The sequence below is a fragment of the Cebus imitator genome, unplaced genomic scaffold, assembly GCF_001604975.1.
Source record: "Cebus imitator isolate Cc_AM_T3 unplaced genomic scaffold, Cebus_imitator-1.0 Scaffold479, whole genome shotgun sequence".
In the NCBI taxonomy this organism is placed as follows: Eukaryota; Metazoa; Chordata; class Mammalia; order Primates; family Cebidae; genus Cebus; species Cebus imitator.
The window spans coordinates 1106121-1133842 of NW_016107794.1; the positions used below are offsets into that span (position 1 = coordinate 1106121).

The following is a 27722-nucleotide window of genomic DNA, read 5'->3' on the forward strand; positions in this document are numbered from 1 at the left end:
AATGTTGAAGAGACAGGCAATATTAAATAGTCATTAGAGAGAGTGGAGGAGGAAACTAATAGAGAATCGTTTGTGGCTTTGCAGTATATAAAACCCATGTGAACTTAGTTATAAATTTATTGTGTTTTGAATCTGTTTGGGGGTGGGGTGACCAGCAATTCTCACTGGTATAGTTACAGTCTCAGAAAAGGCAGAGTGATTGGGATTTTTGCCACGGGAATTTGAAGGAAGGAGGGAGAGTCAAGGGATTGAACATTATGTGTTTGAGGGGGATTATAATTGAATAAAGAGAGAAATAAAGGTTATAAATTCGGTAGTGAAGTGAAGATGGTGAGAAGAGAGCCTCAATGGAGAGCAAGGGACCCAAGAGAACATGGGTCTTGGAGTTTTGTATGAGATGGAAGTGAGTGTGTCATAAGGAAAGCAAGTTGTCCTGGTGGGTTGCAATCAGTGATTTGGGAAGTGCTCATGTTCTGCTGGTGACAAGATCCTCAGAATGGTATGCTGAGGAGGCAGGAGAAAATACGTCTTTTGAGAGGCCCTGTTTCCCCCTTGGTCTGCAATGTTCTTCATCACCTCACTCTTTACTTGGCTGACTCCCTGTCCTTCACACCTCCACTTTAAATGCCACTGATCATTCTATTTAAATTAAGATTCCACCCCCACACAAATAAGACTTCCTGCTTTATCATTTATGCCTCTTAGCACAATTTAAAATGATACAAAGTGAAGCACAGTGGTGCATGCCTGTAGTCCCAGCTATCAAGAGGCTGAGGCAGGAAGGATAGCTTGAGCCCAGGAGTTTGAGACCAGCCTGGACAACATAGCAGGACCCTCATCTTCAAAAAATTAATTAGTTAAAATAAGTAAATCAATAAAATGACATATTTGTATGCATTTCCACTTGAATTTAAGCTCCACAATTAGAGATTTTTGACTGCTTTATAACTTAGGACTCTCCCCTTTTCCAACAATGCCCACATGTTGCTGGGGTCAGATATCTGTTTTAATTCATAGTGCTCAGAGTTGAAATGGAGAAAAAGACTGTGACCTGTGAAAGAGAAAATGATTGCTGCTTGAAAGGTGTCAGGAAACTTGGTGTCTCCAGGCAGAGTCAAGGTTTACGTACTTAAGGAGGAAGAGGGACTTAGAAAGAGGAGGATGTGAATAAAGAGGCATTATCTAGTGGGTGATGTGGCCCAATGGTAGATTTTTGAGGAGAGAAGGCATGGGTACCAGGGTCAGCTTAAGGGGATATCCAGAGCATTATGGGAGTGAGAGTTTGCACAGTGAGTGACGACTAGAGAGCCTTAAGCTTCAGCTTCTAGTCATGATTAGAGGAAGCAGGACCTGAAGCATAGTTTTTCTTAGTAGACTCTTAGAAGGCAGGATATATTAGTCAGTTCTCCCACTGCTATAAAGAAATACCTGAGACTGAGTAATTTATCAAAAAAAAAGAGGTTTAATTGGCTCACAGTTCTACAGGCTCTACAGAAAACATGGCTGGGGAGGCCTCAGGAAACTTACAGTCATGGTAAAGGGAAGCAGGCACATCTTCCATGGCCAGAGCTGGAGGAAGACAGAGAAGGGGAGGTGCTATATAGACTTTTAAACAACCAGATCTTGTGAGAACTCACTATCACAACAATAGTAAGGGTGAAATCTGCCCCTATGATCTAATCACCTTCTGCCAGGCCCCTCCTCCAGCACTGGGGATTACAATTCAACATGAGATTTGGGTGGGGTCATAAATCCAAACCATATCATAAGGGTTCTTAGGTTTCCCAGGATGGGTTAAAACGTGCTGAGAGGGAAGAGTATGGGAGAAAACAGTAGGCTGTGAAGTGTCGCCATCCCTTTTTAAGGATGCAGAAACTGAAATTTCAGTAATTTGCCCAGAACTATAAAGCTAGTAGGCAGCAGAGCCTAGCAGTGGTCCCCAGCCTTTTTGGCACTAGGGACTGGTTTTGTGGACGACAATTTTCACAGTAGGGTTCACACTCCTGTGAGAATCTAATGCCACTGCTGATCTGACTGGAGGTGGAGTTCAGGTCTTAATACTTGTTTGCCTGCCACTCTCCTCCTGCCATGTGACCCAGTTCCTAACAGGCCATGGACCAGTACCAGTTTGCCTGGGGATTAGGGACCTTTAGCCTACTAGAGCCTAGTTTGAGTCTGATTCTGGAACCATTTCCTTTTCCATTAGGCCAGTTGTCCCTTTCCCAGAGGGCCACATTCAAGTTTAAACAAACATTAAAAGCTTTTAAATATATTTGCACACAATTTACGGAATCTGAGCTGTACTTTAGAAGTTTCTGTTGAAAATTACATAATTTTAACATTGAAGTTGTCACTTCCCCCTTTTTCCTTCAAGGTTATCCTGTCACTGATTCAGTCCTTCTGTAACATGTGGTGTGCTTGTACAATAAATGATGGTAAAGAACAAGTTAATCTTTCCTTTTTTAACTGAATAGAAGCACACTAAAATTTGGAATTTTTTAGTTACTTTCTCTGCAGTGAAACCATAATGAAAGTTTGCCAACATTTTTATTTTTTCAAATTCTTGATGGCAGCCTATGTGTTACTTTCTGGAGCTTTTCCTGTTATAGCTTAAAATATTACTAAAATTACAAAAGCTGAAAAATTTAAAAAGCTAAACTAATTTAGCGTATACCCTGAGAGGTAGTAAGAGAAAGCAGTGTTTCTCAAATTTCAATATGCGTCAGAATTCAGTGAGAAACTTGTCAAAAATTTATATTCCCAGGTCTCACCCCAAAGAATGTATAATTTACCAGAAATTTGTATTTTGAGCAAGGACCTTAGTAATTCTAATGGAGATAATTCATAAATTCCCTTTGCTTTGAGAAGGTTAAAAGCCTAGGTTTTGGAGTCTTATAAAATTAAAATTTGAGCTCTTTTCACTTTTCATCTATATTACTTTGACCAGTTACTTAACCTCATTAAGCCTCATTTCTTCTTCTGTAAAATAGAGATAATGATATTTATCTGCCTTGTTGTTAGGATTAAATAAAATAATGCTTGTAAAAGTGCCTAGTCTGAAGTGCAGTGATGCAGTCATGGCACACTGCTGCCTTGACCTCCTGGGCTCCAGCCATCCGCCTACCTCAGCCTCTGGAGTAGCTGGGACTATAGGCATGTACCACCAAGCTCAGGTAATTTTTTAAATTTTTTGTAGAGATGGGATCTCACTATATTGCTTAGGCTGGTCTTGAACTCCTGGCCTAATGTAGTCCTTCTGCCTTGGCCTCTTGAAGCACCGGGATTACAGGCATAAGCCATTGTGCCTGGGCTCGGTACTTATGAAGTATTTAAAAATACTAGGCTCATAGCACCAATTCATTAAAGGTTTCTGTTTTTGTTATTGCCAGTCCTCAAAGACATGTGGAATTTGAATAAATTAAATTCAATTTCTTCAGCTTGTCATTACTAAAGATTACTTTTTAAAACATCCACAGCTCCTTTAGACCCAGCTTATACTAGCAAGCTAATTACTTAGTATAAGCTAGAAAGAAAATATGCTTAGTTATTTCCTCATTCAAGGCAAAGGGATTTTAAGTTAGTGCCATCACTTAATTATATTATTATGTAGTGCTTGCATAGTACAGACATCACAGGATGGGTTGAAAGGTGATGAGAGGGAAGAGTATTACAATATTACAGTTTTATTACAATATTAAAGTTTGCCTAGCCAAGATTGAAAATGTCTTTTTATTGTACAACCCTCTCCCTCACTTCAATCTAGGTTTGTTGTTGTTTTGAGAAAATCTAGCCCTGTCACTAGGCTGGAGTGCAGTGTTGTGATCTCAGCTCACTGCAGCCCTGATCTCCTGGGTTCAAGTGATTCTCATGCCTCAACGTCCCAAGTAGCTAGGTCTATAGGTGCACACCACCATGCCCAGCTAATTTTTGTATTTTTAATGGAGACAGTATTTCACCATATTGGCCAGACTGCTCTCGAATTCCTGGCCTCACGTGATTCATCTGCCTTGGCCTCCCAAAATGCTGGGATTACAGGTGTGAGCCATTGTGCCAGGCCCCATCCAGGTTTGTAGATGTGTATGTCTGGGGATTGCCTTTTATTTTTCTTTTCTTAAAATTATTTAGAGAGCTCATTCTTAAAGATTTCTTTAGAAGACTTCCCTATCCCCACCCTGCAATAAATAAAGCAATCTGGTGTTTCTTTTGTGACCCAAAGGCCAACATGAACCTGGAAATACAGCATAAAGTACAAAGTCATGGCACCAGGTGAAACTAGTAAGCTGAGCTTAATTTCAGTAATGGACTTTATAGTAGGACATAATGGAGGTAGAAAATATATTGAAGGACTTCTCAAATACTTGAAAAATCCTAGGATTTCTATATGAAGGTAATCTGAATTATCAGGGTGGTTTTGTGTTTTTGTTTTTGTTTTTTTTGTGACCCAGGCTAGAGTGTAGTGGCATGATCTCAGCTCATTGCAACCTCTGCCTCCTGGGTTCAAGTGATACTCCTGCCTCAGCCTCCCAAGTAGCTGGGATTACAGTCATCTGGCACAGTGCCTAGATAATTTTTTTGCATTTTTAGTAGAGACGGGGTTTCACCATGTTGGCCAGGCTGGTCTCGAACACCTGGCCTCAGGTGATTCACCCACCTCAGCGTCCCAAAGTGCTGGGATTATAGCCATGAGCCACTGCACCTGGCCAATCAGAATTATTTTGAATATGGAATGAAAAGGCCTGAGAGGGAATATATTTCCCATGTACAAAGTTATCTAAAATATGTACTGTTTGGCAGGTATGGTGGCTCATGCCTGTACGCCAGCAATTTGGGAGGCCAGTAGGCAGATCACCTGAGGCCAGGAGTTTGAGACTAGCCTGGCCAACATGGTGAAACCCTGTCTCCACTAAATACAAAAACAGCTGGAGTGGTGTCACGTGCCTGTAGTCCCAGCTCCTTGGGAGGAGAATTGTTTGAACCTGGGAGGCAGAGGCTGCAGTGAGCTGAGATCGTGTCACTGTACTCCAGCCTGTATGACAGACTGAGATGCCATCTCAAAAAAAAAAAAAAAAGAATGAAAACATATTTCTGGCTGGACATGGTGGCTCATGCCTGTAATCCCAGCTCTTTGAGAGGCTGAGGCAGGCGGATCATGAGGTCAAGAAATTGAGACCATCCTGGCCAACATGGTGAAACCCCGTCTCTACTAAAAATACAAAAAAATTAGCTGGTAGTGGTGGTGCATGCCTATAGTCCCAGCTACTTGGGAGGCTGAGGCAGGAGAATTGCTTGAAACTGGAAAACGGAAGTTGCAGTGACCCTGGATCGTGCCACTGTACCCCAGCCTGGCGATAGAGCGAGACTCTGTCTCAAAAAAAAAGCAAACGTATTTCTGCCTCCAGCGATGAAAGTAATTAGTAGCTGGAAATATGAAAATAGTATCAATAGCAAATACTTCTGTTTTGCACCAACCTAATAATTGTAAAACTGGACAAAATATATGTGAGTTAGCTGTTTTCAGGCATTGAGCTACAGAGAGTGCAAAACTATGATCTTTGCAAGAAAGAAAACATGCAAGGTGGGTCCCATGATCTCCTTGGCTTTCTTCCTGGGGGCACCTTTCCTGCTGCACAGCAGGGAGATAGAGCAGTCTCAGGGTAACAGCCTGGCTGAGTTCAGGATGTGCAGGATGGGAATCTGTGAGACTACCAGGCATCTGTCCCTGCTGACTGAGAGCTGATACTAATGACCATGCAGGGCTGGATGCCTAGGTCTCTAGCTCCAACAAAGAGAAAATCTCTCTGAACACTCCAGACATTGAGTTGAGACACCAGAAAGGCCATGTCTTTAGGAATCATAACCACACTTGAAAGAAAGGGCCATACCCTAGGACTAGTTGCCAAGCTGAAATAGACCCATGTTACCAAAGAGCAAAAGGAAGTGTGACAAGACCAAAAAGGTGCCACCTGTAATTTAATTGCCTCCCAGTTAAAAAAAAACAAAACAGCCTGGGTGTGGTGGTGCATGCCTTTAAACCCAGCATTTTGGGAGGCCAAGGCAGGCAGATCACTTGAGGATAGTAATTTGAGACCAGCCTGAGCAACATGGGGGAACCCTGTCTCTACTAAAAATACAAAAAAAATTAGCTAGGTGTGGTGGTGCACCCTTGTAATCCCAGCTACTCTGGAGGCTGAGGCATGAGAATTGCTTGAACCCGGGAGGCCAAGGTTGTGGTGAGCTAAGATAGCACCACTGCACTTTAGCCTCGGCAACAGAGCGAAACTCTCTCTCAGAAAACAAAAACGGAAAACAAAAACTGAATCCTGAACTCTAGTTAGTGAGATTGCTTTTGCAATCTTGTGGTTTCATGATTCTAAAACTACCGTTTGTATTTTAGGCTTGAGCAAAGATATATTGAGCATAATGGGAGCCAGGTTTCTTATTGTGGGAAAAGAGAATCACAAATATGGAAAAAGAGGGCACGAATGTATTCTTGGTGTTATATTAGAACTCATCGTTTTTAATACCTATGTCAGTTGACATACCTACATATAGACAGATAACAGCTCTCTATTTATAGCTAATTTCTTAGCTCTGCCTGTTGAGATTTCTTATTTCTTAGCTCTGTTCACTGACACACCAGTAGCAATGAGCAAACATTGTGCCCAAATATTGGTGTCTAAATACCATTATCCATTAAAAGAAATCAGAGCTTTTTTGGTGGAGGGGAAAGGCCTATTTCAGGGCTGGAGCAGAAGTACCTCTTAGAACATCTTGTAATTCTAGAAAACAAAGGAGTATTTGAAGAATGATGGAAACATATCAAAAGGACATGAAGGTCAGCTTTTTAAGGGGCTTTCATTTGCCAAATCTGGACAATTTGCGAGTCAAAATAAATGACAGTTATGGATTATAACTTGTTGAATTAAATAATCTTTACATTCACACTGATAGAAATAAGTGAATGAGTAAACAGATAAATGGAGGAAAAGGGATGGTTCTTCCTTAGAATAGTAAATACATTTTTAAAATATTAATTCATTAATTAAACATTAATTAAGTAGTAAATCATAGAATGATGGGTTAGAAAATTATGAAAGGATGCTAAAATTAGTGTGTGACAGTTTGGTGAGGAAGGTGATATTTATATAGTCTTATCTCTTTGTGTATTAGTCTGTTCACACACTTCTATAAAGAACCTCCTAGGACTGGGTAATTTATAAAGGAGAAAGTTTAATTGACAACACAGTTCCACATGACTGGGTAGGCCTCAAGAAATTTACAATTATGGCTGAAGGGGAAACGCGTCCTTCTTCACATGGCAGCAGGAGAGAGAAGTGCAGAACAAAGGTGGTGAAGTTCCCTATAAAATCATCACATCTTGTGCGGACTCACTCACAATCAACGAGAGCAGCATGGGGGAACTGCCCCCATAATCTAATCACCTCCCATGAGGTCGCTTCCCCAAACGGGGATTATAATTTGGATTACAATTCAAGATGAGATTCTGGGTGGGAGCAGAGCCAAACCATATCCACAAGTTACTTATTAATTCCACAGAGAAAAATACTAACTTTACATGGTAGAGGTAGGATTACAAAACCAAGCAATCAAAGTTAACATCAACACTGTTAGGACAAAGAGACATCATGTGCACCCTAATATGATGCACTGCAAAGGTCACATCATAACTTTTGTGATATTCTTGTCAAAATTACATCTTGAATCTAATAAAATTAACAAACATGCTACCAAAATAACAGGCCTGTAAGCTTCAAGAATATCAAAGCCAATAAAGACAAAGAGCAACCTAAGAACATTTCTGTAATTTTTCTGTAATAAGCTTACAGAAAATTATCAAAATAAAAATTTACAAAAAATAAAAGGGAAAAAGGAATGAGGCAGCTCTAGGTATTAACAAAACATTATCTCCAATGTATATCATACTAAGTAGACTGAGGAGGGAGGATAGAGAGGCAAAATGCATAATAGCAAGTATAAGATACTATCATTTGTATAAAAAAAAATATGAGAATAGACACACACATTTGTAAGAGCACAAAGTATTCCCAAGAAAATAGTAATGCTGGTTGCCTCTAGGAAGGAGAACCAGGTTGCCAAGGACAAGAAGAGATTCATTAAATACCATTTTGTAATGTTGGAATCCTGTAATACTGGAATTCTATATGAGGTACACATATTACCAATTGAAAAGATAAGATAATTTGTAAGAAACAAAAAACTGGAGACAGTAACATTTCTTTTCAGAAAATAGTGTTCCTGACAGAGCCTCTAAGTAACTGCAGCTGATTTTGGTCAAATCAATGAGTGAGAAAGCTTGGGTTGACTCAAGGAAGTTATTGGTACTTAAGGTGACACAAAGACGGGTAGCCGTTTGTACATTGTGTGATAGATGAAGAGCAAACACGTTTTCCATTTGTGTGTTCTTTGTTGTCACCTCCAGAGACAAAGCACTGCCCTAGGTAAGCATGGGCTTTGTTCTTTCTTTTGCCAACAAGGATTTCTTGAAACAATGGATTATTGTTATAAAACATACACATTTTTTTAATTGGGAGATTACAAGTTAATGTTTTCTATTAATTTCCTCCCTTTTGACATTTTATCTCAAAATAGGCCAGTTGAACATGAATGGTACAAGCTTTGACATTTAAAATTATGTGGTAATATTTATACAGGGTGTGGTTTAGTGGAAATATATGAAAGCAAATTCCAAGTTGACACAGTACAACACTAACATCAGTAATTAAATACATTTTATTATCATGATGTTAAGATTTGGTAGGACAATTCTTTCCTAGGAAAGGTTAAGGAAGAGGGAAATTCAGTGTTGGTTTTCATAGTTTTTTTGTTGTTTCTTTTTTTTTTTTTTTTTTTTTGAGACAGAGCCTTGTTCTGTCACCCAGGCTGGAGTGCAGTGGCACAATCACTGCTCAATACAGCCTCTGTCTCCGGTACTCAAGTGTCCTCCCACCTCAGCCTCCCCCACCCCCACAGAGTAGCTGAGACTACAGGTGCAGGTCACCATGCCCAGCTAATTTTTTGTATTTTTTGTAGAGACGGGATTTCGCCACATTGCCCAGCTGATCTCAAACCTCTAGACTGAAGTGACCCGCTGCCTTGGGCATCATATATATATTATATAATATATATTAACTCTGTCTTATTTTCTTCTCAATCTATGCTATTCTGGCTTTGATCCCATCACTTTATGGAAGCAATTCTTGTTGCCAAACCAACATTTGGTCCTTGGGCCCAGGGCCAGCTTTGTGGGGATATCTCCTGCACAGTTGCACAGGGCCCCATGCTTAATTTAATGCTGTGCTATCATTGTCCTGAAAATCTTAATTATTTTCCTTAATTATTTTCCTCACATTTACATTTTGCACTAGGCCCTGCAAATTATGTAGCAGGTTCTGATCAGGCCTGATTTTACTCAGCCTCATTTGACACACATCACCTTCTCAGAATGCTTCTTCTCTTCCTGGACACCATAATGTCCTTGTTCCCTCCTACTTCATTTGTGGTTCCTTCCTTTGCTCATCCTTATCTGAAGGTTAAGTATCCTCACCCTCTTCTTTACTGATTTCCTCAGTGATTTCATCCAGTTTATAGTCTTTAGTACTTTCTCTAAGCTACTACTAACAGAGAAAACTTTAGCAATAATAGCTATATTTGAGTATTTTTCATGTGGCAGGCATAAATTGCAGGTACTGTTTCCTTTATACTTTCAGTGCCTCATATTTTGCAGATGAAGTGTCCTAGGCACAGAGAGGTTGAGTAACTTACCCAAGGGCACACAGCAGTAAGTTACAGCATAGATTTGAACATAGTGAGTCTACTTTTACAGGGTGTTCTTTTAACCACCACACTATAAGGTCAGAACCTCTCTCTGGGCTCTAGGGGGGTATATCCATCTTCCTTCCCATTTGACATTTCCACTTGAATGCCTAATTGGCATCTCAAATTTATGATGTCCAGAAAAAGAACTCTTTATTTCCACCCCATCCTGTATCACTTCAAACCTTCTTCTCTTCTGGTCTTTCCCATCTCATTAAATGGCACTAAAACCCACTTGAGTGCCCAGGCCAAAATCCTAGCATCTTCTCTTTTTCTTTCCCTCACATTTAGTCATTAGCAAGCCTCAGAGACACTACAATGTATCTTGATTTTGACTCTTTCTCCCACTTCCAAGGCACCCAGCCTAGTCCAGATCACTGCTTTCTCCTGACTGGATGATTGCAGTAGCCTCCTAATAGATCTGTCACCTGCCCCTTGATCTTCTCTGCCCAACAGCTAGAGTGATGTTTTTCTGCTTTTTTCCTAAATGTTTTATAAAAGCATTGATATGTTCCAAAATTGGATAATTGTACAGCTTGTGCTTTAGAATGTGACATGCTTATTTAACCAAAACTCAGAGTGAGAAACATAACATTACCAGTATCCCTGGAAGTCCCCTCTTGTGTTCCCTTCCAGCCACTATCCTGCCTCCCTGCAATCCACATAATCACTATGCTTACTTCTAACTTCATAGATTAATTTTACTTCTTCTTAAACTTCATATAAGTAAAATTTAACACAGTAGATATATAACATGAATATATCACAATTGATGTATTCATTTTACTTGGATGGATAGTGGGCTTCTAGTTTTCATCTATTGTGAATAGTATTGCCACAAACATTGTACATGTCTTTTGCTAACCATACATAAGAATTTCTCTGGGTATATTCCTAGGAGTGGAATTGCTGAATCAAATAGTATATATTCAGCTTCAATAGGTATTTCAAAATGGATTTTCAAAGTGGTTATCACCACTAATAGTATATGAGCATTCCTATTGTTCTATATCCTCACCAAGATTTGGTGTATTTATCTTTTTCATTGTAATCATTCTGATGATTACAGTGCATGGATATCTCATCATGGTTTTAATTTACGTTTTCCTGATGACTAATGGAATCGAGTACCTTCTCATATGTTCACTGGCCATTTGGGTATCTTCTTTTGCAAAATGCCTGTTTAAGTCCTTTGCCTATTTTTTTGTTGTTGTTGTTGGGTAATGTGCCTTTTTCTTATTGATTTGTAGCATTCTTACTATTTTTTTTTGTAGAGTTCGAGTCTCATTATGTTGTCCTGCTTGGTCTCATACTCCTGACCTCAAGTGATCCTCTCACACTGGCTTCTCAAAGTGCTGGAATTACAGGCATGAGTCACTATACCTGGCTGATTTGTAGCATTCTTTATAGATTCTGTATATGCATACTTTGTTATGTGTTGGATATATGGGTTGTAAATATCTTCTTTGCCATTTGGTGGCTTACTTGGTGCTTACTTGGTGATTGGTATCTCTCAGTGAACAAAACGTCTTAGTTTTTGTACAGATAAATTATCATTATTTTCCTTTATGCTTATTAACTTTAGTGTTTTTTTAAAGCAGTCTTTGCCTACCTCAAGGTCATGAAGATATTCTGTGTTCTCTTCTAAAAGTATATTGTTTTACCTAACACATTTAGATCTATATTCTTCGTGGAATTAACTTTTGCATGTGATATAAAGTGTAGGAATCAAGATTGATTTACTTCCTTATGAATGTCCAGTTGACCCACCATAATTGTTTTGTTTTTTATTTTTATAATTTTATTTCCCTCCTTTGAGAATATAATTTTTAAAAATTCTTATTGTCAGAGTTACAGTGTTCTTAAACCAGATCATGAGATTCCGCCTGCTCAAAATCTAGAGTACTTTCCCGTCGCAGTTTTTCTTTCTTTTTTTATTTTTTTCAATATCATTCCCCCTTTTTTAAAAATATTTTTTAAATGTACTTTAGGTTCTGGGGTACATGTGCAGATCATGCAGGATTGTTGCATAGATACATATTTGGCAAGGTGGTTTGCTGCCTTCATCTCCCCATCACCTATATCTGGTATTTCTCCCCTCATTAACCCTCCCTTCCCTCCCCACCCCCCACTGTCTCTCCCCTAGCCACCTCCTACTGACCTCAGTGTGTGATGCTCCCCTCCCTGTGTCCACGTGTTCTAATTGTTCAACACCCACCTGTGAGTGATAACATGCAGTGTTTGGTTTACTGTTCTTGTGTCAGTTTGCTGAGAATGATGGTTTCCAGACTCATCCACATCCCTATGAAGGACATGAACTCATCGTTTTTTATGGCTGTGTGGTATTCCTTGGTATATATGTGCCACATTTTCTTTATCCAGTCTATCAATGATGGACTGAAAAAAAAAAACAAAACATTTCAAACTTCATGTGGAACCAAAAGAGAGCCCGCATAGCCAAAACAATCCTAAGCAAAAATAACAAAGCTGGAGGCATCATGCTACCTGAATTCAAACTATACTACAAGACCACAGTAATCAAAACAGCATGGTACTGGTACCAAAACAGAGACATAGACCAATGGAACAGAACAGAGGCCTCGGAGGCAACACCACACATCTACAATCATCTGATCTTTGAAAAACCTGACAAAAACAAGCAGTGGAGAAAGAATTCCCTGTTTAATAACTGGTGTTGGGAAAACTGGCTAGCCATGTACACAAAGAAGAAACTGGACCCCTTCCTGACACCTTACACTAAAATTAACTACAGATGGATTAAAGATCTAAACATAAGACCTAACACCATAAAAACCCTAAAAGAAAACCTAGGTAAAACCATTCAGGACATAGGCATAGGCCAGGACTTCATGGCTAAGACACCAAAAGCAATGGCAACAAAAGCCAAAATAGACAAATGGGATCTAATTAAACTCCTGTGCTTCTGTACAGCAAAGGAAACAACCATTAGAGTGAACCAGCAACCAACAGAATGGGAAAAAATTTTTGCTATCTACCCATCTGACAAAGGGCTAATATCCAGAATCTACAAAGAACCAAAGCAGATTTACAAGAAAAAAGCAAACCCATTCAAAAGTGGGGGAAGAATATGAATAGACACTTTACAAAAGAAGACATATATGAGGCCAGCAAACATGAAAAAATGCTCATCATCACTGGTCATTAGATAAATGCAAATCAAAACCACATTGAGATACCATCACACCAGTTAGAATGGCGATCATTAAAAAATCTGGAGACAGCAGATGCTGGAGAGGATGTGGAGAAATAGGAACACTTTTACACTGTTGGTGGGAGTGTACATTAGTTCAACCATTGTGGAAGATAGTGTGGAGATTCCTCGAGGGCCTAGAAATAGAAATACCATTTGACTCAGCAATCTCATTACTGGGTATATACCCAAATAATTATAAATTGTTCTATATAAAGACACATGCACACATATGTTCATTGTGGCACTGTTTACAATAGCAAAGACCTGGAACCAACCCAAATGTCCATCATCGATAGGCAGTTTTTCTTTTAATAATTTCAGCTTTTATTTTAGATTCGGGTTACATGTGCAGGGTATATTGTTACATGGGTTACATGGGTATATTGGGTATATTGCATGATGCTGAGATTTGGGGTACGATTGATTCCGTCATCCAGGTAGTGAGCATAGTTCTCAATAGTTAGTTTTTGAAACCTTTCCTCCCTCTTCTAGTAGTCCCCTGTGGCTATCGTTGCCATCTTTATGTCCAGTGTACCTCATGTTCAGCTCTCACTTATAAGTGAGAACATACAGTATTGGTTTTCTGTTCTGCATTAATTTACTTAGGATAATGGCACATTGCACTTTAGAATAAGATGATACCCCTCCCACCATGACTTCTCCTCCTCCATCTGCCCCCCTTTTGGCTTCCCTCCCACCAGTCTCTTTCTCTCCCCTCTACTGTGGGAACGCTGAACTCTGTGCCATTCCTCATTCTTCCAGGTGCTCTTTCTCCATGTCTCAGCTGGGATCACTCCCCATTTCACTCACCTCTCTGCTCAAACATCCTTTCCTCAGAATGGACTACCCAATCACCCCACCTAACATTAATGAGTAAATAATATATAAAAGTCCTCTGCATATGTGTATTATTAATGATGTCTTCCCTACTATGTGATTCTTTGAGGGAAAGGACTGTATCTTACTTGCTTTTGTGTTTCTTGTTTCCAGCATAATACAGAGAACTCAAATAGGGTCTTGAGTTTGATACATATGATAACTCAGTATTTTCCCTGCTTTGTCTACATTAGCCTTGGATAACTTAGACTCTGTTATAAATCTTTAGTAATTTCGATAAGCTTTGATGGAATGTTAACTCTTTGTACCTTTTTAAAAAGGGGGTGCTAAGCAATATTGTAGCTGAACACACTTTAACTGTTTTACATGGAAATAATGCATGAGCTGGGCCCAAATGAACTTTATATGTTGGCAAAAGAACATAGATTTCAGTGACTTTATATAGTCAGATCCTATTTGTTTCCTAACAATTATACTAATTGTGTTCAAGTTTCTAACATTACATTTTTTCTAAGTGTTCTACAATCCAGATTTAGTGATTCTTATTGACCTACTTCCCATTATTGGGGCTATTCTAGGGCTACATGCATATAATAAAATTTGTTTTTTAGGCAGGAGTTAGATCAACCTTTCATTTGTTTATTTGTTCATTCTTAGTCAAGGCATTTATCTCCACCATTGATTGCATTTGTTTTCCTTTTTGTAAACCCTTAAGCTAGTGTCTGACACACAAGTTTCTTTTATTAATCATCAATGCCATTAAATTGTAGAGCAGAAAGAGACTTTTAAGATCACCTTATCCAGTTATAAAGTATTACTGGATCAGTTGATAAAATTAAAATATAGTTGGTATATTAACATATTGCATCTTTAACAACCAGCTTCATGAAGCTGATAACTGTGCTGTGTGTTAAGAGAATATCCGTATTCTTAGAAAAAACACTAAAGTATTTAGGAATAAAGGTGCCATGAGTTGTATAACTTACTCCTAAATGATTCAGGAAAAAAAAAATGTGTGTGTGTGTGTGTGTGTGTTATGTGTGTTTATGTGTGTTTATGTACAAGGAGAAACAAGTACAGAGCAAATTATAAACAAATGAAGCAAAACATTAACAAGGAGATTTGGGTAAAAGGCATATTAGTGTTATTTGTACTATTCTTGTAGCTTTTCTGTAAGTGTGAAGTTATTTCCACATAAACAGTTTGAAAAATTATCTCATCTATCCCTCTCAGGAAAAACATTCGGTCCTCATGACATCATAACACAGAGGTTAAGTAGCTTTCCATTACCCAGAGTTAGAAACAAAACTGACTCTTAGTCCCGTGTACCCTCTATTACACTATGCTGAGGCCTTCTAGTACATAAAGTTACTAAGCATTAATTGAATACAGGGGGCAGTCATCCTGTTGTGTACTTACATAGGACACAGCCAAGCTTGTATATTAGTCATGTAGTTTTGAGTACCTTTAAAAAGTAATTTGGGGGCCGGGTGTGGTGGCTCACGCCTGTAATCCCAGTACTTTGGAAGGCCAAGGCAGGCGGATCACGAGGTCAGGAGATTCAGACCATCCTGGCCTACATGGTGAAACCCCCATCTCTACTAAAATACAAAAAAGTTAGCCGGGCATGGTGGTGTGTACCTGTAGTCCTAGCTATTCGGGAGGCTGAGGCAGGAAAATTGCTTGAACCTGGGATGCAGAGATTGCCGTGAGCCAAGATCACGCCACTGCACTCCAGCCTGGCAACAGAGCGAGACTCCATCTCAAAAAAAAAAGTAATTTGGCTATTACCTGGTCAGCCTTACAACCTCCAGCCCCTCTATTACCTGGAAGCCTTGTTATTAGATATGCTGCTTATTGTAATGAGAGACACCTATGTTTGCATTTTAACAAACAATGGTTTTGTTCTTCTATTTCTTGATAGCTACTGCTTCTTGGGATACCTTTCTCATGCTATGGAATTTCAAGCCACATGCTAGAGCTTACAGATATGTGGGTCACAAGGATGTTGTAACCAGCGTACAGTTTTCTCCACACGGAAACTTATTGGCATCTGCCTCACGAGACAGAACCGTGAGACTCTGGATTCCTGATAAGTAAGAGAAACAGATAAATACTTGCTATGTTTTGGATTTGGAAATGTGAAAGAAAGCTGAGCCTGGCTGCTGCTCATGCACTGCTATCTGAACTACTAGTCTCAGTCACATACAAGGCATGCTGCGTTTTTTGTAAAGTCAAACTAATTCATACAGTTTTTTCCTCATATTTATGTCTTCTTGGCCTGGCGTGGTGGCTCATACCTGTAATCCCAGCACTTTGGGAGGCTGAGGTGGGCAGATCATGAGGTCAGGAGTTTGAGACCAGCCTGGCCAACATGATGAAACCTTGACTCTACCAAAAATACAAAATTAGCTTTAAGGATGTAAATTTTCAAACATACATGAAAATAGAATGAATAGCACGACTCCCCTGCCCCCATATTCCCATCAATCAGCTTCAGCAGTTGTCAGGATTCTACCCATCTTGTTTCATCTACACCTCCCCTCACTTTTTCCCCTGGAGTGTTTTTAGAACAAATTCTACATATCATATTATTTCCCCCCATAAATACTTCAGAGCAGAGGTTCCCAACCCCTGGGCCACCAACCAGTACCAGTCCATGGCCTGTTAGGAACCAGGCCACACAACAGAGCTCTGCTTCCTATCAGATCAGCGAAAGCATTCGATTCTCATAGGAGCACAAATCCTATTGTGAACTGTGCATGCAAGGGATCTAGGCTGCACGCTCCATATGAGAATCTCATGCCTGATGATCTGTCACTGTCTCCCATCACCCCAAGTGGGACCAACTAGTTGAAGGAAAACAAGTTCAGGGCTCCCACTGATTCTACATTATAGTGAATATGTAATAATAACAGAAATAGGACTGGGCGTGGTGGCTCATGCCTGTAATCCCAGCACTTTGGGAGGCTGATGAGGGTGGATCACCTGAGGTCAGGAGTTCGAGACCAGCCTGGCCAATGTGGTGAAACCCTGTCTGTACTAAAAATACAAAATTAGCCAGGCATGGTGGTGCACACCTGTAATCCCAGCTATTCGGGAGGTTGAGGCAGGAGAATTGCTTGAACCCAGGAGGCAGAGGTTGCAGTGAGCCAAGATTGTGCCATTGCCCAGCCTGGGCAGAAAAGAGTGAAACTCTGTCTTAAATAATAATAATAGTAATAGAAATAAAGTACTTGATAAATGTATGTGCTTGAGTCATCCCCAAATCATCCATCCTTCCCGCAACCCCCTGGTCCCATGGAAAAATTGTCTTCCATGAAACTGGTTTCTGGTGCTAAAAGGCTGGGTACCACTGCTTCAGAGGATAAAGATCTGAGCATTTTGGCTGGGCACAGTGGCTCATGCTGGTAATCCCAGCATTTTGGGAGGCTTAGGCAAGCGGATCACGAGGTCAAGAGATCGAGACCACCTGGCCAACGTGGTGAAACCCCATCTCTACTAAAAATACAAAAATTAGCTGGGCGTGGTGGCATGCCCCTGTAGTCCCAGCTACTGTGGGGCTGAGGCAGGAGAAATTGCTTGAATCCGGGAGGTGGAGTTTGCAGTGAACCGAGATCACACCACTGCACTCCAGCCTGGTGACAGAGCAAAACTCTGTCTGGAAAAAAAAAAAAAAAAAGAGAATTTGTGCATTTTCCTTGACACTGTTGTGGCAGGATTTGACTTGTACTCTGTGGCTAAACAGGCCCAGGCACTCCCAAATACAGGAAAGCTCATGGGCTTTCCCATGCCAGCCTTCCCATGCCAGTGGGTGATTTTTTTCTGCCACCACCCAAGGGGAACTCTATGCTGACAAATCTATTATTCCAATGGTAGTGAAAACTGTTGAAGAGGAGTGACATGTTATAATGGATGGCAATGTAGCAGGAAATTTTAAGGGAGAAGGAACTGGTTTGGTGCCTGAGAGGAGAAGCATGTTCCAAAATCCTTAGCTTTGGGAATTTAGAACTAGCCTTTTTGCTATCTTCAGCACAGCATAACTTCAGTCTCCCATTACTAATTCAAGGAAATCTCCGTGAACAAACTGTATAAGGGTAGATGAGCTGAAATCTCACTGAATCATTAATTTGTCATAGCTCACCTTAATACAGTGATTAGGCTTGTGTAGGTGTCCCTGGTTTCTCTTACTAAATCATGTCACAGTAGGGCCAGACCAATAATGGTGGATTGTGGCAACAGGAAGGCAGATGATGTGTCAGTTATCTCTTGCTGTATGATTGTCCTAAAACCTTAGTATGTTAGTTCAGAAACAATGATTTGTCACGATTTTCTGGGTTGTCTGGAGAATCAAATCAGAAGCTGCTAGACCATTTAAGGACTAGGCCCGAAACTTGAAACGTCACTTCTACCACATTCTGTTCCTCAAAGTAAAGTCACAACACCAGCCCAGATTCAAAGGGAGGAGAAATAAACAGATTCCACCCCATGTGAAGTGGAGAGACATGCATGTACAGGGATGAGATGAGTATTGGCAGCCATATTTACAGATACACACCACAGCTGGTGATCAGAAGGCTAAGAAAGAGTAGGAAGAGGCAGGTGGCATGGCTTACACCTGTAATTCCAGCACTTTGGGAGCCTGACGCAGGAGGATCACTTGAGGCCAAAAGTTCAAGACCAGCTTGGGCAATATAGTGAGACCCTGTTTCTATAAAAAATAAAATTAGCTGGGCATGGTGATACACACCTAGCTCCTCAGGAGGCTGAGGAAGGAGGATCTCTTGAACACAGGAGTTTGAGTCACAGTGAGTAGTGATTGCACCACTGTATTCCAGCCTGTGTCACAGAAAGAGAACACGTCTCAAAAAAATAAATAAGAAAAGAATAGGTAGGAGCAAGTCTGAAAGCAAGTCTGGCCCAGAGTTCATCACAGTGAACAGTCAAGAGAATTTGGCTGAAAGGGAAAGTAAATATTTAGGAGGCAGAGAGCCTATATTAAGTCAAAATGAGGAACTGGAAACCAGTTAGGCACTAGCACAACAAACACAAGGCACTCCTATCTTGGTTTCTTCTGTTTCCTGTTGAGACTGGATCCGGTGCTTGGTTTAGCCTACAGCTGAGAGGAGAGACTTTTAGAAAGGTGGCAAAGAGGACAGCCTGCTGGAGTGTGGAATGCTGAGCTAAAAATCAGGGCAAATTTTGGTGATACTGACAGTCTGTCTCTCAGCCTCCTGGTCATTGCAGATGCCTTTCCTTTGTTTTCTGTAGACATTATACTTGGATTCAGGCCAAACTATACTTCTGATTTCCACTCATGAAATTCACCCTTGAAAACCTCACTGAGCTAGTCCCTGGATGCTCCCTCCTAATATTTGTTTAATATTAATTTCAGTTATTCATGAGTAATATCATATGTCAGGTGATGGAAATTTATGATAAAAGTCACCTTTGCTCCCTACCGACCACTGGAAGCTTAAGCCAGGTTGGGTCTAAGAGCCTTTATTGACTGTTCTGAGTGGAATTCAACATGTATTGAGTTCTTTTTATGTGCTTGACATATTGCTAGATGGTGGCCTTATAGAGATAAATAAATCATCATTCCTGTTCTCCAAAAATGTACTGCTTAAGAGGAGACAAATAGTTCTTTAAAAAGTCACTGTATAGTGTAGTAAGTAAAATCGTTGTAGCAGATAGGGAGCCTGTCTGGCTTGGTCAAGGGGGCCTAGGGATGGGGGAAGGAAGTAGTCCAGCCTGAGAAAGCAATAATTGCAAAGGCAGGGGTGTGTTTGAAGTGCTGTGACTGTTCTGAGTACAAAGTTCAGTGTAGTGGCAGGATGCCTCGCCAAAGCCTTTGGGCATTGTGCTTTCTTTTGGAGAAGAGCCAGTGACACATTTACACTAGGATTTACATGCTTGGCGTTACACTCTTAGCAAGGTAATAAGCACAATATGTAGGTGACCAGAAGGGGACAAAAGATTAGAGCAGGAAGACCAGTTAAGAGGCTTTTGCAATAACCTAGGTGAAGGATGTTGAGGATATATCTACCTTAAGGCAAGCAGAGCTGACATAGAAGAGGAGGATTCGAAAGATATTTAGGAAGTAAGGATGATATGGTTTGCTAACTTACTGGATGTGGGAGAGGAAGGGGGAGGAGTTGAGTATGAATACCAGGCTTCTGGCTTGGACACAGGCGATGTCACTCTGACCAGCCAAAGTAACAAAATACAGGACGAGGTGCAGGTGTATGGGAGATCAGCGTGAACATTTGAACATCTGAGAAATATATTGTGGCCAGCTAAATTCTGTTGCCTGATTTTTTTCAAGCATTTATCACAATTTTCCCCATAGGATATCTTGAGTGTCAATATGATTTTCTAAATGGGAAAATTGCTAAGTCCTGGATACAGTGTAAGGTGAAAATGCCTTGGGAACCTGGGAACACTGACACAAAGTAGCATTTACCACATATCACCTTGTAATCGAACACTGTCTAGCCTGCTCCTATTTTAAGGCTTTCTACTTTTCAAATGCCTCACATTATTTTCTCCATCTTTTTTTCATTCTCTTTTTCTCTACTCTTCAATTCTCAACACTGAAATTTCAAGGAAATATTTCAAGGAAATTTCAATGTTGATGAAGAGTACAGTACAACATAGCCTTTTCATACTTTTGTTAGGTTTTACAAGAGTTAAACCATTTTATTTAAACTATTTTCCATGTTTCGAAGTTTGTATTGTGATTAAGTATTAACTATAATTAAACCAAATGAGTTATAAATATTAAACTGTTTATTTCCAGGAGAGGAAAGTTCTCAGAATTTAAAGCTCATACAGCTCCAGTTCGAAGTGTAGACTTTTCAGCTGATGGCCAGTTTCTAGCTACAGCTTCTGAGGACAAATCCATAAAAGTATGGAACATGTATCGCCAGCGCTTCCTGTATTCCTTATATCGACATACACACTGGGTACGCTGTGCCAAGTAAGTGTAAACAATTTCATATTAAGATTTCCACATTTTTTTTTTCTGCTGTAGTTCATGTTTGCCCTCAGCTTCCAGAAAAAGGGTTTGAGGACATATTCATTCATTCGGAAGATATTTTTTGTGCGACTGCTATATGCTGGAACAATAGTAAACAAAATAGTCAAAATCCTTGCTCTTACATTCCAGAGAGACAGACAAACAAATAGGAAAATAGATAGATAGGTCAAATGGCAGTAAGTACTATGGGGAAAGAGCCGGGTTGGAAGAGGACTTGTAATTTTTATTTTATTTATTTTTTTGATACGATCTCACTCCTGTCACCCAGGCTGGAATGTAGTGATGCCATTACCACTCATTGCAGCCTTGACTTCCCGGGCTCAGGTGATTCTCTCACCTCAGACTCTGAGTAGCTGGGACTACAGGCATTCACTGCCATTCCTGGATAATTTTTTGTATTTTTAGTAGAGACAGGGTTTGACCATGTTGCCCAGGCTGGTCTCAAACTCCTTGGCTCAAGCGATCCACCTGCCTTGGCCTCCCAAAGTGCTGGATTACAGGCATGAACCATCATACCGGCAAGGGGCCTTTAATTTCAAATGACATTCAGGGAATGTCTCACAGATAGGGTGACCTTTGGATAGAGATGTAAAGGAGGGAGTGAGGCTTTAAGAAATTCAGGAAAAGAATATCCTGGATAGGAGAAGCAAGGGCAGAAACCCTGAGGCAGAGCCTGGTGGCTATGTGAAGAAAAGCATGGGCGAGGATAGGTGGGGATGTAGGAGGGGCCCCAGGAAGGCCAGCCAGGCTAAGAGCAGCGCTGACTCATGCCCTTGGTGGGAGGAGATGGCAGTGTAGTGCCGTCCTCTCTTTGACCTGCATTTTACTGGAATTTCTTAGACTGCTGTGTGGAGAATAGATTGTCAAAGCCAGGCCAGAAGCAGGGAGACCTTGTTAGGAGGCTAAGCAGTCCAGGTCCTGGCTTGGACCAAGCTGGTGACTATGAAGATTGTGATGTGGTTGGATTCTAGACAAAGTTTGAAGTTATAACCGGCAGTACGAGCTGTCACATCAGATTTGACAGAGAAAGAGTGAAGTCAGGAAGAACTCCAGAATATTTGGCAGCAGTCTGTTGGCAGGTGAATGCTACTGTAGGTGTTGTTAGTTACCTGTTGGCCAACAGCTGTGGAGTCTTTCTGTTCATAGGACACTCTGCTAAAGTACTGACAGTGTAGATTGCATTTCCTGATGGCTCATGTTTATAATCCCAGCACTTTGTGAGGCCAAGGCTGGTGGATCACTTGAGGTCAGGAGTTTGAGACCAGCCTGGCCAACATGGCAAAACCCTGCCTCTACTAAAAATACAAAAATTAGCCAGGCATGGTAGCACGTGCCTGTAGTCCCAGTTACTTGAGAGACTGAGGCAGGAGAATAACTTGAACCCAGGAGGCTGTGGTTGCAGTAAGCCAAGATTGCGCCATTGCACTCCACCCTGGGTGACCATTCCCCATTTTCTGCCTAGCATCCATTCCCTGTTTTCTGGTAGCGGCGCTCAAGCTTGCCCTGAGGAACTAGCCTGCCCCCTTGGTCCCCTCTGTGTCTTGTGGAGCAGTGGCCCTATCTCCAGTTGCAGCAGCGGACATTCAGCTCAGGCTCGCCCACAGAAACATAGCATCTCCTCCTAGAGGAGTGAGTCTTGTTGAAACCATGGGCTTTTCCTCTTGGATGGCAGTGTTTGGGCTTATTTAAGCCTGTCACTGCTGAGGGACACTGTGGGCAAAGGACTGACTAAAAATAATATTAATTCAGAAGAGAGCAGAGCTGTGAGAGGAACAGAATGAATTTTTATTTAATCACGTAAGTTGGTTTCTGAATATAGTCACACCTGAAAGTATTAGAGAGAGTGTGTGTATATGTCTGTGTTGTGTGTGTGTGTGTGTGTGTGTCTGTGTGTGAGAAAGAGAGAGAGGGTGGGGGAGGGAGGGAAGGGGGGGGAGAGAGAGAGAGAGAGAGAGAGAGAGACTGACTTGAAAAATGGGTTCTTCTTACCCAGTCAAGACATTTTATCTCCATCCTCAACACTGCTGCTGTAGTTTTAGCAACATTGACCTTTGTGGAGACTTTTGTGGAGAGAGAGAGTTAAAAAGTGAGATCTTCTTACCCAGTCAAGACATCTGTTTTATTTCCATCCTCAATGCTGCTGCTGCAGTTTTAGCACCTTTGACCTTTGTGGAGACTTTTGCAGGAATCTCCTAAATGGTCTCCCAGACTGCAGAATCCCTCTTCCCACCATCCACCCTGCATCTCTACTTTTGTAAAAAACAAATCTGGTCATGCTGTTTCTCACCTTAAAACCCCTCAGTGACTCGTTGCCCTGGCGTGTATGCACTGTCCTCTTATCTTTCTTCTGTCACTTTGTCTTTCTTCTGTCACTTTCACCATTCACCTTCTTGCAGCCAGAGGAGGCTCCTCAAGTGTGAATGACCCTTTATGACTTGTGCCTTTTCACATGATGATTTCCATGCTGGAACGCCCCTGCTTCTGCCCTTCCTTCTCAACCTGCTCTGCATCTCTTCCTCCAGGAATGGTTTCTCCCTCTTCTGGGCCAAGCTCATTGTGACTCATTTATGCCACCACATTGCCTTGCTTTATGAGGTCTGTCAGCTTAGACCTGTCTTCCCTATTAGACTTTGAATTGCAAGTATTTATGTTGTATTCTCTTGCCAGGCACTGTTCTAAATTGTATGATACAGCATAAAGTAAAACACAAAATTTCTACTCTCATGGAGCTTCTTTTACTGAAGAGAGACAGGCAGCAAATACATTAGTGATAAGTGGAGAAAAATTATGCAGGGTAACAAGATAAAAAGTGGTGGGATTGGGAGGTGCTGTTTCACATATCGAGGTCAGGGAAGGCATATTTACCAAGGTGTTTGAGCCAAGACTGGACTATACTGAGGAAGCTAGTAAGGCTGGTGTCAGGAGAGAGTGTTCCAGATAGGTCAGATACGATCTGAGAAGCACTGTAGAGTATCAGCTACAGGATGGGAAAGGGTCAGGGGTTGTGCAAAAATGTGGCTGAATGAATCAGTGAAATGTTGGTGAGTAGGCTTAGGTTTACCTCTAAAGCAAAGGTAATTTTCATGGATTTCTTCAGAGAAGAGTTATTTTTGTGAATCTTTTATAGCAAATCCAGGAGTATTGTGCGTGCATATTTTGCATGGAGATGTTTATATGGCTTCACTGCTTTCTTTATCCATTTTGGTTGACTCTTGTTCTATTGGCCAGTTGCTTACTCGGCACACCTGGCCTTCATGGACTATCTTTATCTTGCTGGCACCTTAAGGTTCTGAGGGATTTTTTTTTAAGTCAGTTTTCTTACTGTTTGGAGTGAATGATTAATATAAAACTCTACAGAGGCCTTCCTCAAGGAATGTTCTTTGATGAATAATTTGGTTAAATTTAATGAATAAGAATTTCATTTTCTTGGCAACTTTTTATTTATGTGCTCTACAACATGCTTACAGATTCTTTCTCATGCATTTATTATAATGTATCTTCTTGGCTTACCTTATTGCAGTTAGAACGAGATAGTTTAGACCAATGTCTAGAGGGCCTGATTGACCACCCAGGCCCAGCCTCCCAGAGTGTTTGTGCATCTTCCAGGGAGAACTTAACCTTGATGAAGTCATTCTAATCCAGGACTTTCAAACATCTGCAGGACTAGAAGTCCTGTTTTCACCCTATACCTGAAGATGAGAAAGCTCAGGGGAGCTTGAGTCATGTTTCATAAATTTAGGAGAGTCTGAAACATATGTCAGATGCCAGTTTACTCTTTTTAGTGACAGTGCTAACTGCCACAGAGCCTGGAACATTTGCATGCCTTAGTCAGGGCCTTCGTCCTTTGCCAACAAAGTCAGAATATAATCAGAAGGCTGCTCAGTGACACCTGGAACTAAAGCAATAGGAGTTTGTGGAAAAAATCTTGTTAGATAGTTTTCTCAGATGAGGATAGTGAGGTGAACCTGTCTCCTCATCCACACACCTGCCAATGATTAGTACTGCTGGTCAGGCACCCCTCCCCTGGGTCAGGATGGAGGCTGATGACCAGCTCTTGCTCTTGCTCTTTGCTTGTTGCAGTTGTTGCACACCTCCTCTCTGTTGATGTAGTATCTTTCAGGTGATGCAGTACAGTGATTAATTTCAGCAGAGAGGCAGCATAGAGTAGTTAAGAGCCTGAGCTCACTAGCATGTTACTTGGGCACATCACATTCTCTGGGCATTAGTCCCCTCCCATATAAAATGAGTACAATGGAAGTGACTTCCTCATAAGGTCATGGTGAAGATTAAATTAGTTAATGAATGTAAAGTGCCAATTATTGTCAGCTATTAACTACCCTCACATCAGTTCCTCCCCTAGGGATTATACTGGAGCCACTGTCAGGTGATATTCGAATGACATTTCACATATTTGCACATAGTTTTTGGAGTAGATGGCTACTATTAGCTATAAAAATATATGTTGTGTAGTAAACTTAAAAAGAGGGTCTTTATATTTCAAAGTAGTTGGGTCTGAAAATCTCTACCTTTTAACTGAAGTTCTTAGTCTGTTTAAATGTATGTAATCAGTCCTGTGATTGGATTTAAGTCTACCATCTTACTGTTTTCTATTTATCCCATTTATCCCACATGTTTGTTATTTCTTTATCCTCCTCTCCTTTTGGATTAATTAACTATTTCTTAGCATTTAACTTATCTATTTTATTCTTAGCTTTGCTGTTTGTCTTATTTTGTTTTGTGGTAACCTCTAGAGATTACAATATGCATCCTTTTCACAGGATTAATTTTATGCTGTTTTATATATAACGTTAGAACCTACAGAACTATTTCTCCATTTACTTCTTGACAGTTTACATCTACATACGGTGTAAGCTCACAATGCGTTAAGCAGCCAATTTTCTCTTAAAGAAAATAAGAAACAAAAAAGTCTTTTATATTTACCCCTGTATTTGCCAGTTCCAACATTCTTTATTCCTTTGTGTAGATCCAGGTTTCCATCTGATATCATTTCTTTTTAGCCTGAAACACTTTACTTACCATTTCTTGTTGTGAAGGTCTCCTGGTGATGGATGACTTCTTCCAACTTTTTGTTTACCCTTTATAAAGGATATTTTTGCTGAGATGTAGAATTCTAGCTTGGTGGATGATTTTTTCTTTTAGTGCTTTAATGATGTCATTTACTATGGTCTGAGTTTGTGTCTCCCAAAAATTCATGTGTTGAAAGCCTTACCCCAAAGATGATGGTATTAAAAGATGGGTCCTTGTGGAGGTGATTAGTTAATGAAGCACATCCCTCATGAATGGGATTTGTGCCCTTATAAAAGAGGCCCCAGAGTGACCCTTGCCTCTTCCACCATGCAAGGACATGGCAAGAAGGTGTCATTTATGAGCCAGGAAACAGGCTGTATTGGTTTGTTCTCACACTACTAATAAAGACATACCTGAGACTGGGTAATTTATAAAGGAGAGGTTTAATTGACTCACAGTTCTGCAGAGCTGGGGAGGCCTCAGGAAACTTTCAAATCATGATGGAAGGGGAAGCAGATATGTCCTGCTTCATATGGTGGCAGCAAGGAGAAGTGCTGAGCTAAAGGGGGAAAAGCCTCTTATAAAACCATCAGATCTCATGAGAACTCAACTCACTATAAAAGAATAGCATGAGGGTAACCACCCCCATGATTTAATTACCTCCCACCGGGCCCCTCCCATGACTTGTGGGGATTATGGGAACTGCAAATTCAAGATGAGATTTGGGTGGGGACACAGCCAAACCCTATCACAGGCCCTTGTTAGACACCAAATCTGCTGGTGCTCTGATGCTGAACTTAGCCTCTAGAACTGTGAGAAGTAAATTTCTGTTGTTTATATGCTACCCAGTGTTCAGTATTTTATTATAGCAGCCCGAATGGACTAAGATGTCATTCTGTTTTGTTTTAGTTGGCATTTGTTTTATGTTAAGCCAGCAGTCATTTTAATGTTATTCCCCTGTACATAATAATGTATCTTTTTTTTCTCTGCTGCGCTCAGATCTTTTGTTTTCAGCAATTCGGCCATGATGACCCTAGGTATGGTTTTATCTATTTTTCTTATAGTTCATTGAAAGGTTGAATCTATGGATTAATATTTTTGATCATATTTGGAAAAATTTTTATCCTTTCTTCATTTATTTTTCTCCCCTAATTTCTTTCTCATCTCTTTCTGAAGCTCCAGATTTACATATGTTTTACCACTTGATATTGTCCCACAGTTTTTTTAGGCTTTCCTCATATTCTTCATTTTTTTTCTCCCTGTGCTTAGTTTGTATAATTTCTCTTGGTTTATCCTCAAGTTCACTGGTCTTTTCTGCTGTAGGATCCCAATTAACTGTATCTATTTCTCTGGTGAGATTCTCCATTTGTTGGCCCATGATGCCCATCTTTTCCTTTAAATCCTCGAACATATATATAATAATTGTTTTACAGCTCTAATTCCAATATCTGTGCCATATCTGGGTCAATTTTTCTGCTTCTTTATATGTTCTATGATTGTATACCCAAACATGGCTAAATTTTTGAGAGTTTCAATTACACTGTCATTGTCTAAAGAGTGTTAAGTTTTTTTCTGGTAAGAAAATAACTTTCTGCTTGTCCAAAGAGATTATGTTGAGGCTTGAATTCAGCCTGTGTAAGGTAGATCTAGTGTAGTCTTTATTCATGAGCTGTAGTGCCAGTGGCCTTTCTAGTGTTTCAACTGAATGTCTGGAGTATTCAGCAA

General features: G+C 40.5%; 1 protein-coding gene across 1 annotated transcript in view; it reads left to right on the top strand.

The window, feature by feature from the left end:
* Positions 1-27722, top strand: part of POC1B (POC1 centriolar protein B) — a 93398-nt gene that overhangs the window by 10380 nt on the left and 55296 nt on the right. The window contains exons 3-4 of the mRNA XM_017512916.2: positions 15852-16023; positions 20730-20909. Coding sequence (XP_017368405.1) covers positions 15852-16023; positions 20730-20909 — 352 coding nt within the window. The remainder of the gene's footprint in view (positions 1-15851; positions 16024-20729; positions 20910-27722) is intronic.